Source organism: Microchirus variegatus (assembly GCF_963457635.1).
Source record: "Microchirus variegatus genome assembly, chromosome: 16".
NCBI lineage: Eukaryota > Metazoa > Chordata > Actinopteri > Pleuronectiformes > Soleidae > Microchirus > Microchirus variegatus.
In genome coordinates, this window is record NC_139817.1 from 9,766,102 (window position 1) to 9,776,859 (window position 10,758).

Genomic DNA, 10,758 nt, shown 5'->3' on the forward strand with positions numbered 1-10,758 from the left:
TCTTATTCTGGCCCTAATATTAATACATATATATAATATAACCTAATACCATTTTACAGAATTAATCCATGAGAGAATAAAACATTTACTTAAAGAAAACAAAAGAAACGAAATTGGGACCCATCCATCCATATCTAAATATCTAATCCATAAAGAAAGAAAAAAAGAAAGACCATTAAAAGTCGCTTGATTTATCTGATAAAAAAACATTGCTTGCAACATAATCAGGTTTTGGATTACTAAAGCGGTGTTTACATTCTCATGCAGGGGCCCAATAAGCCACAAGGAGCCCCACTCTTCAGTCTTCAATTGTCAGATATCCTAAAAAGATACAGAAAATGGCCAAAATCAGTCACAAACAACCACAACATTTCATTAAAAAGACAGATAAGCAATTACACTGAAGAGAATAACATGGCAACCTCCATAATGCAAGACCCTTGTCTAAACTATAAATAAAAGGCTTGTAAGGCTACGAAAAAGTTGAAGCGATAAAACACACACAACAAATGATTCATAAATTATAAACTGCAATTTTTCAAAACGTGAGGTACTCAATCTTCACTTTAACATTGTTATCTTTAACACCCATTGAAATGTGCACATTAAAATCAAACAACATTTTAAAATGAGCAATGCCTAGCGCTGTGAAGACAGTTTTTCCTCACAGCACCTGAACGCAGCACTTTCCTGAGCGACAGGGTTCAACACAGGATGTGATGATGTTGAAAAACCAGTTTAAAGTGTGATTTGGTGGTTTTTATCAACCAATAATTGACATATTTATTTTCAAATCGCATGGCCACTCAGCTGCTTGTAATGCAACCCATTGTAGATAATGTGCAGATTGAGTGAGGGTTTGGACTCTTTAAGGTGAAGCAGGTGCAGTAAAATGATGCCTCGGGAGACTTAAAGAGGCATGATATGAATACATGTTAAATAAACACACATAATTGCTCTCTATTGTTGTCCATGTTATCCATTAACTCTTTTATTCTTCACCAAACGCATCCAAAAGGAACAGGCAGATGGTGACGGACCCAGACTGTTTGTTTGCTCAGAGCTGGACATAAAATAAATATTAAAAAAAAACACAGACAACAAACCTGTAGCTGGTCAGCATCAGTTAAAAGCATGGCTCTGTCTGTTAGTCTGCTGACATGGTTCATTTATCCTCCAGGGATTAACTGTTGTTGAGATTTAAAGCGCAACAATGGATTTTAATGCACCACGTGACATCACCACCAGTGAGCTTTATCTTTTTTTTTCCCCCACAAACATCCAGTCACTCTGATTCACTTCACATTTACTGGCATTTTTGCCACTGGTCTTGTCAGAATCACCACAGTCATTATCAGTAATGTCATCATTATTGTTGTGGTGGTGCATTTACTGAAATACTACTGCTTTATGGACACAAGTTACCCCTCATTGTTCGTCAAACAAACATAAAAAAACCCTGATTTATAAAGAAATTATAAAAAAAAAAAACATCTTGGTAAAAAAAAAAAAAAAGAGGTTAGAGGTTTGAATTTGGGATTTTATTGACGAGACTGTCTCAGCTCAGAGTCTTGTCATGCATCTGTTTTGGCACAGTTTGAACTTCAGCCACTGATCAACAGAAAGCCTTAAGAAAACAGAGGAAAGTAAGAACGTAACGTAAAAACAAAAAAAAGTTCATTAGCACATTAACACAATGAAGTCCTGAGGTATACGGCTAGGCAGTGTCTCATCATGGCTAAAGAAAACAATAACAAAAAAAATCACTGTGGAGCAGTTTGAGCAGCATCAGGAATAAGGTCCAGAGATGCAGGGGAAACACAAACTTCAGCTCACATTTCATGGACCACAAAACAATAAAAATGCAACATTAGCGAGAATTAAGCAAATTAATATGAAAACCTATTAAATTAGATAAACTGCTGCATAAAACTACTTTTAACTGAGAGTGTGATAATGCCCATTTGAGTATTTGAGTGTGAATGAGGGAAGTGGGTATATTTTCTTTTTTAATTTTAAAACATTTTAAAACAATGTGCACTATCCAATTGGCCTTCAAGCCAGCCATGACAGACATCACTACTGTATATATATATACACACACACGCACGCATACACACACACTAGCAAACGAACAATCAGGCTGAATCGTCCTTTCTGTTGCCACAGATGATCATACCCGTGTTTCAAAGTGCATAGCAGTCGGGATGCTGCATCTGGAGCTAAATAAGGTGTGACTGGACATGTAGAGTTTCAAGAAAACCAGCTTTGGTCATTATTTGTGGTGTTTTTAAATGACACAGTTAATTGTAACTTAATCATGATTACTCAGTCACTCAGCTTCTACCACTTTATCCTCCACATGAGGGTCGTCTCACACTTAAATTCGTGTCCAATTTGCCTAATCCGCAAATTTGCATGTTTTTGGACTGTGGGACGAAAAAAACAGGGAAACTAATCCTGATTATACAGGGAATAAAAATCTACTCAGAGTTTCCAAAAATTCAATCTTGATTCTTCACATGATAACTTCGTAAAAGACAGATGAGAGCAATGATGTTTTAGAAATACTTATACACACCTCAAACGCACGCATGCGCACACAAACGCACAACTGATTCATTTACCTGCATTCATTCGTAAAATTCCCTGAATGTGCTTACAATTAAAAAGTTACATACAATTTACAAATTGGCCCCATTTCTCTTACTTCGTCCAACAACGTATTATTAGTTCATGGTTACAAACGCCACCTAGTGGTGATAATTAAAGAATATTGAACAGTACTCGACGTGGAAAGTGCAGTCTAAACTGAAAACCACTGACACTGCATTACAAAAACACGGCAGAATATGTTTTGTTCCCTATGTGTGTTCTCCCTTAACTGAGGTAATATTAAATAATGTTGCTGATCTACAGTTTGTCATTGCCACCAGTCCTAAATGCTTTCTGTTGAAATACTACAGGCACCAACCAAGTCATCTCTTCTTACAGTTTTTGGCTATAAACTATCAAATTCAGTCTCATGAGATTATAAAAAAACCTCTTATTTCCTGTGCCACACAGAATAAACGCTACACTTGTCCAACTGTGTAATAAGCACAGAGTCATATTTATGTTTCAGAGTAGAGGCAGGATGTGAGCGTGGCCGTCACCGTGCTCGACTCTCTTCCATTGGCTGTAAACGTGCAGGTTGTACAGTTAGGGCTCCATACGGGGCAGTGAGGGGCTCGGAGGCACGCGCCTCTCTGACACAGACGGTCCTTCATGATCTGCCATGATCAAGGATCAGAGTTTGTGGAATGAGATGAATCGGCTGAACATGATTCAGTCCTGTGACTCTCTGTTGCCTTTGTGCAGAGCTGCTGCTGCTGCAACGATTGTTCTCCTTCCAACTCTCCTTCCTCCGCTTTCTCCAGGAAAAACTCCAGCGTGGGGCCTCTGGATGCACCTTCCCCCTGCTCTCCCTCCTCTGAAAGGCGGAGTTTGATGTTAAGGCCAATGTGTTTTCCTATCTTATCTGGACAACGAGGAGGAGAGACAATGAAAGGCAAACTTGAAATCAGAGGAAAGAACAAAAAATATCAGAGAGTGCAATTTTAAATTCTGAATTTGAGCTCGGAGACACCATTTGTACAGCCAAGTGGATCAATATATGGCTGATCTGGCCTCAGTGGGAAAGTAATCTCCAAATACAAATTCAGTGTCTTCTGAGATCTGAAGCACTGAACTGCATGCAAAATTGAACACAAGCCTTTAAATTATTCAGAACACAATATTATTAAAATGTCTGATTCACAAAGAGTAAGAGAAGGTCAAAATACAACAAACTCCCTACATCCCAGATTATGAGCAATCCCTGCCAAAAACTAAGGAACTGACACATGCCAATTTCACTCTCTTTCTGCTTGTGAAATGAAGTGACAGCTTATTTCTTTGTCAATAGCCCCCATTGTTGTTGAAACCCCCCCCCCCCAAACAAAACATGGTAAATCCAATATATACCGCCATGCTGAACCCAGCTCACCATGTCCCATCTGCTTTTCTTTGGGCAGCAGCAGCACGTCCACATTGTGATGTTCCTCCAGGGCGGCTGTGAGCATGGCACCCTCGCGGCTGAACAGGAAGACCAAAGCTAAGGTAATGTCTTCAGTGGAGTCTCCATCTCCAACCATCTGGAAGAGGGGCGTTTCCTCACTATTACTCCCCTCGTGATGGTCTGGAATGAATTATGAGGGAATATTCAGGAACTGAAGGCATAGGTATGAGGTACTGACACATTATCAGCACTGTGTTTGCTGAGCATGCTGCCCTTTATGGTGTCTGTGAACCAGCCTGGGAACTAGACACTCATTCTCACAGATAAGACGGCTGAGGGGCCCAATAAATCTATGCCTGCTTAAGTCTACAATACCTAATAAATATGTCTGCTGGAAACTAAAGTTTGCACACTCCGCCGCTAAAGTCCATGAAGAAAAATAGTGATTTTACATTATGCCAAACAGGATATGTTAATCTACGGCTGCCTCTATCAGTAAATTCACATGTTTTTATTAATTTGTGACTTTAGTGTTCCTTTGTTTGGGTTTACTTAATGGAAATAATTACCAAAAGAGGTAGCAGCAGACCAGCTACTACCATGTCCCTGCAAGCTTAAAATTTTCAATTTTTCTCATTTTCTCTATGGACTTTGGTGTAGGACAGGAAGTAGTTTACCACCTTCAGTTTCCAGCAAGAAAAGACAAACATATTAAGATATATTGTAGACAAAAAGCAGGTGTAGATCTTATTATGTAAGCTTTTTGTTGAGATCTTGTTAATCACTGAGAGTGATGTCAAAGTCCAAGGCTGGTTCACTAAACTGGCAGCATGGTTGTCAAGTCAATGCTGATGTATGAACACCTCATAACATTTTTTTTACAACTATCTCATTTCTGTCAGGTCTAGTGACAGTATTCTGAACTCTGTATTCTCTTTTATGAGTAATTAGTTCCTTGGGCCAAGAAATATTAACCTTAATTCAGTTCCTTACCTATAATTATGAGTCCTATGGCTCCGGCCTCCTGTAGCCGACGAGCCTTCACAGCGAACATGCAGTCACCACGCACTGCCAAGGCGATGTGGCCATTCATTTCAACTGCATTGTCTATTGGCCCACAGGCAGTGTAGGGGGAAGCTTTCACAATGCTGCCCTTCACCTGTGACACAATAATTAAGCATCATTTAACATTTACACAGTTTAGGAGGAAATCTGTTCATGTTATTACAAGTTAAAACTATTTTTGGGTTTGCCTTCTCACCAATTATTACCTCTCTGCCTAAATGTGATTTCATTACATCATTTTGCAACTGTTTCCTGAGCTTGGATATTAGACTAACATTGGAAGCTCACCCCGTGCTCCTGTTTCGAGAGGTCCATTCCAAACTTGGCAGGTCCTGCTGTCAGGACTGTCCGACCCAGAAACGGGGGCGATATGAGCTGAACAACATGAGGCCCTACCACTTCTTCCTCTGGTGTGTGGCTTACCTCTGCCACAAGTTTTACCCGGTACACTCCTTTATGCTCCTGGAGAGATTAGAGAACTGGACTGAAAACAATGCATGCAGTAGTCCACACAGTCATCTACATTTTAGTTGACCCACTTTTCATCCTTTTAACTTTGCTAGTAATCCTTTAAAACCATTAAAAAAAAGCTAAATGGGTACTCCATTGGCAAGTAAACACACAGTGCATCATAGCTAAGAAGATTATTTAATTAAAACATCAAGTCTTACTGAGAGAACAACAATACCTTTAGACTTCCAGCATTTCCTACTGTGACCTCGGTCAGTGGAGTGAGAGAAATGCCCATGCTTTTCAAAAACTCCACTGGCTCCAAGCCATTATCATGGAGTGGCAGTTCAATTTCCCTGTAAACACATGTGTTGAAAATCAGAATACGAAGGCCTGGCAGGTTGCTAAAATCAAACGTTTATTGTGAGCAGACAGACCTGATGGGTAAGGGACGGAAGGCTCTTCCCACCCCAGTGAGATACTTGTAGCTGTCGCGGATGGTTTTTGCAAATGAAGGGTTGTTGGGGAACAACGTCTCTGTGCTGGGGCAGGAGTGTGTGAACGGATCTTCATCTTGAAAAACAGGAACAGTCTGGAATACATGACTCACGGTTAAACAAACATTTTCACTAGTGACACTCGGTAGCGCTGAAGTAGTAACGTTAGACACATTAAACTATAACTGCATCATTCAAAATGAAACACTGAACTACACCGTGTGTACCTGTGTTAGCGATGAATCCAAAGCGCTTCCCGTAATGTTGCCATGGCAGGGCGGCTGGGTGGTAGAGAGAGACAGAGGGAGGAGGTGAGCCTCCGTGGTGAAGATGAAGTCATCAATGTCGATGGGCAGCTGGCTCTTCTCCGAAAACAGCAGGTAGAGGTATTTAAACATCTCAGCTAGGAAGAAGGAGTCCATCCTACATACACGTCAGCATACACATACAAGTCAAGAGAGGGGAAAAACATTTTTTAATATACAACACCTTCCTGAGGTAATATGTCTGGAATAATATCTCTCTCGCATGATACCTGTCTTCATGTGCTCCTGTGCGGACATCTTGCACAGCAGCAAATCCACAAGGCACCCTGGTGTAGGCGTTGAGCTTTTCCACAATGGACTGTCCCACTCTGAGGTAGTAGGGGTCACCAGTGGCCTGCAGAAATCAGAGGATAAACTCAGATCAAATGTCTGACATTGTACATTCAGTTTGGTTCGACACTATTGCATAATAACTTCATCTGATAATCACAATGTTTTGGCTCAGCTTCATCACCTTATAGAGGTAGTAGGTGCTTTCTGCAAACTCTGGTCTCAATAGATGTTGGCCCCAGTGAACTCTGAACTCTGTAGTAAAAGCCTGCAGGGAGATTAAGCAAAGACAGAGACAAATTGTTTTCATATAATGTGTATACAAAATCAGTGTTAATTAAAAAAAAAAAAATTCTTAAAGAGGAACATTAGCAGATGATAATTACCTCTGGAAGAAACTTGTGCTGCTTGGTGACTTGATAAAGCATCTCATGAGTCTCAATGGCAGGTTTCAGATCTCCTCTTAAAACCTGTGTTGAAAAGAAAAATGTCTGAATTAAATATTTAGCATTCGTCAGCACTTCCTTGCAATCGACCTCTTCGGTACTACTCTATGTGCTAATAGATGGACATGAATCATCTATGTGTGACCTGTAAGCCAGGGAAGAAAGCCAGGAGGGAGTCCATCCAGCTGCGCACGCTCACGGTGGGGTTGTGCATGTGCACATTGAGCAGCAGGGGAGGCTGACTGATGTACTTCATAATGGCACTGTAGTGCTGTTGTTGTTAAAAAAAAAAAAAAAAAAAAAGACCATGAAACTCCGATAAGGAAACACTGAAAAGGTTGTTGATTCAAACAATGCAAGCTAAATCAATGTGGCAGTGGGGTGCAGGAGTACTGAAGGTGCAAAAAGCAAAGACTTTGATTCAGTGACGGAGAACTTACAATGTTGAACCTCTCCAGAAAAACATTATCTCCGAGAAGAATGTAGGCCTTCATCAAATATTCATAGTAAGAGTCAATACCAGCACCGACTCCACTATCTGCAAACATAGAAGTGAGAGGACAGTCAGTTTACTGAAAAAGGGTTCAGGTGTACACTATGTTATACTATGGATGTGTTTTTCAATTGTTTGTGAAAATGTGTGGTTTTCACTTCGTCTTTCGGTTACAAAAGTAAAAAAAATAATAATGCTATAGAGTATGAGTTTGAATTGGCTCACCCCTGCGAACCCATTCTCCGTTATGGATATTGATGACAGTTCCCACCAAGTCACTTCCTTTCTGTCGGTTTTCCCAGAGGACATCCATTGCCTTCCTCGCATGTTCCTGTAAACCAGTAAAAATCAATCACTTATAATAAAAACAATCCGAGCCAAAGTTTTTGTACGAGAAGAAAACGCATCCCATAAAAAAAGGAATTATACTAATGAAACACACAACGGAGATGCAGTAGAAAGTAATACCTCAAACACAGTCTCTCCTGACATTCTGCTGAGGGCTGCAAACTCCAAAATCATTGTTCCTGCACAGGCGGTGCAGGTGTCTGATTCTGTGCCTGTGCGAGAAAGCGGATTCAATATTCCATACCGCAGATTCACCTGAGAAAACAAAAAGTCATACAATCAGAAATATGTTCTTCATAACTATTACTGTAACCATTCACCATTCCTCTCAGTTACAATTGCCTAGTAAAGATCTGACACAAAATCCACAGTACCTTTGGGTAGGGAAGGCCACTTGTGGTGTTGAAGGCAGGCAGTAATCGATGGCCCAGCTCTTTAGCCATGTGTAGGAGCTCATCTTGATACCACTGCATCCTGTCCCCACGCTGCCGCAGCAGGTCAGCCATTACATGAGCCCCCAAAAGCCCTCTGGTAGAAAATGACAGAGAAGAAAGAGTAACAAATTAGTAGAAGGTTTTTGGTTGACATAATAAGATACAGTAATTTATATAGTAGTACATGCTGTGGAGTAAAAAAAATAATATATGAAAATTAATAATGTCAGATTAGGCTGGCACACTACTGCCACCCATTGGCCTACCACCAGCACTGCAACAAGTCACTCAGAGCTGTATGAATTTCATTCACATCTTGTTTTAAGATATGCTTGCAGATTAATTTTCCAGACTAATAAGTGAACTTGATAATTTATCTCTCATGGCACACAAGTGTGCTTTAGCACTCTGGTTCAACAATCCTGATACTGTACCAAACTAAATAAATCACAAACATATTTCATACCCCAAAACCCTGATGTTGGTCTCAAACACGGACACCACCACATCGTTGTCCAGGCGTACATCCCTCACAGTCTTCCTCACTGCATCCTCAAACTCATCAAGCTTGTTTAAAACCTGCTCATACACAAGTGGAAACACATGATAACATCTAAGTTAAAAAAGGGTGAGGGAAACATTTGAAATATGCACAAAACAAAAGCAGAACTACATGTGCGATGACAGACGGGAAAAGCAAATACTCACCACCAGGGTATCAAGGGTGTCAATCAGAGTCAGAGAAAACCTACAGAGCAGGAAAGAGCAGGAGTGTTGTATTATACTATGTGGCATAGCACAGTGGAGTAGTTGTGCACTTTGCTACTGAACCAGCTGAATATTTGTAATTAACCACATACTGTAAAATATAACAATCTTATGACAAATAACAACTAAAATCCTTATTTGTGTAATAATTCCAAGTCATAATTTATTGTCGTCTTGTAAATTCCACATTTAGAAGTTTAAATTTAGCATCAACACCGTGCCTTCCTGAAAACAATGTCAACTTAAGGACATACTTGTCTGGTTTTTATTATCAGCAAATTAAGAGTTTAAAAATAGGCACAATTTCAAGAAGAAACAAAAACTAAAGCCACTAACTAGACTTCAAAAAGATACACCTGAGAATGGGTTCGGTCTGAACTGATGCAAACTTTCATTTATAAAACATGACTTGATCCAGCTGGATCTAGCTAGGTTCCACATGCCAGCAGATGATGAACATACTTTCCCAGGGAGTCGTCTATGTCCCCTCTGTTGGGCTCCAGGCCACGGACTCTCCCCCTGCAGCTTAGAGGCATAAGCTCATCTGCTGGATAGGCATATTTCTGCAATAAAAAAAATGTGACTTCAAGGCAAGTTTCATGTTGCAGATGATGGAATGGGGTCATTAAGGAAATATGCTGTAGGGTTTAAAATTCTCTAGAGAGACAAAAACCAAAGCATACGCAACTGCAGCATTACACATGGGACGTGATTTTGTTTCCATTACAATTTTCGGCCTATATTGGTAAAAAATAAACAGGTGGCTTGAATGTAAATAACATGGACTCTGAACAGACACCTGACCTACAAACATGCAGAGCAGCTAAAATATAATTTCCAACCAAGGAGAGTACTTTGTTAGAATACTTTTATGGGTATTAGAGGGAAACAGGAATTATTATATGACTTTGTTCTAGTAAATGAATTATCACATTTCCCTCTTTCACCACACACTATGGAACACAGTGTTACTTTCTCCTGCTTTTAAATAGCATAAATACCTCACCCTCTTTGAAATGTGACATATCTGTGCTGCTTGAGGAAACGTTATTTGCTGCTGGCAACCGTTACGCCAGGCTGACACAGCAGCTGCAACCAAATCCTGCACCAATACAGCTACATGCAAATATAAATGAGGAGGCCGTTATGACACACTTACCATGTAACTCCCATAAGCATGATCAAACATTTCAATTATCTTGTTCCTACAAAAAAGGGGAAAATATGAATCAATCAGAAGTCGAACACACTACCTATACATATGTTTGTAAGTGGGAAGTGGGTATGGAGGTTGTTCATAAACTCATTCTTATACACTGGATCTTAATTATAATAATAATAATAATAAAAAAAAAAAACATTCAACATAACATTGCTATGAAATGGGCGGTTTAAATGTATAAAAAGACATTTGGTGTTACAAAAATTGCAGTATTTTAGTCAGAAATCATGCACATACTACAATTTATACAGTGAATTAGGTCAGAAAGTAGGTGTTTAAACACAGGTCAAAACAATAATCACCTGATAACTGTCATCTCCTCTGGTGTCATGCTCTGGCTCTCTTTACATACCACCCAGCTAAGAAGACTGGTGATCAGTAAGGTCTTCAGTATCATCAT

The 10,758-nt window shown here is 39.8% G+C and overlaps 1 protein-coding gene across 1 annotated transcript; it reads right to left on the reverse strand.

Annotated features, from left to right (window-relative positions):
• Positions 1–3,281: 3,281 nt before the first annotated feature.
• On the reverse strand, positions 3,282–10,758 carry LOC310937908 (ER degradation-enhancing alpha-mannosidase-like protein 3; the record flags this gene model as incomplete). Its single annotated transcript, XM_083902297.1, has 20 exons — positions 3,282–3,520; positions 4,028–4,219; positions 5,033–5,198; positions 5,393–5,566; positions 5,793–5,910; positions 5,992–6,146; positions 6,279–6,474; positions 6,587–6,711; positions 6,832–6,915; positions 7,034–7,117; positions 7,239–7,364; positions 7,534–7,631; positions 7,812–7,917; positions 8,055–8,189; positions 8,309–8,462; positions 8,835–8,947; positions 9,077–9,116; positions 9,599–9,699; positions 10,296–10,341; positions 10,661–10,758. The coding sequence occupies 20 exons, from the start codon at positions 10,756–10,758 to the stop codon at positions 3,282–3,284; spliced, it is 2,550 nt and encodes an 849-aa protein (XP_083758423.1).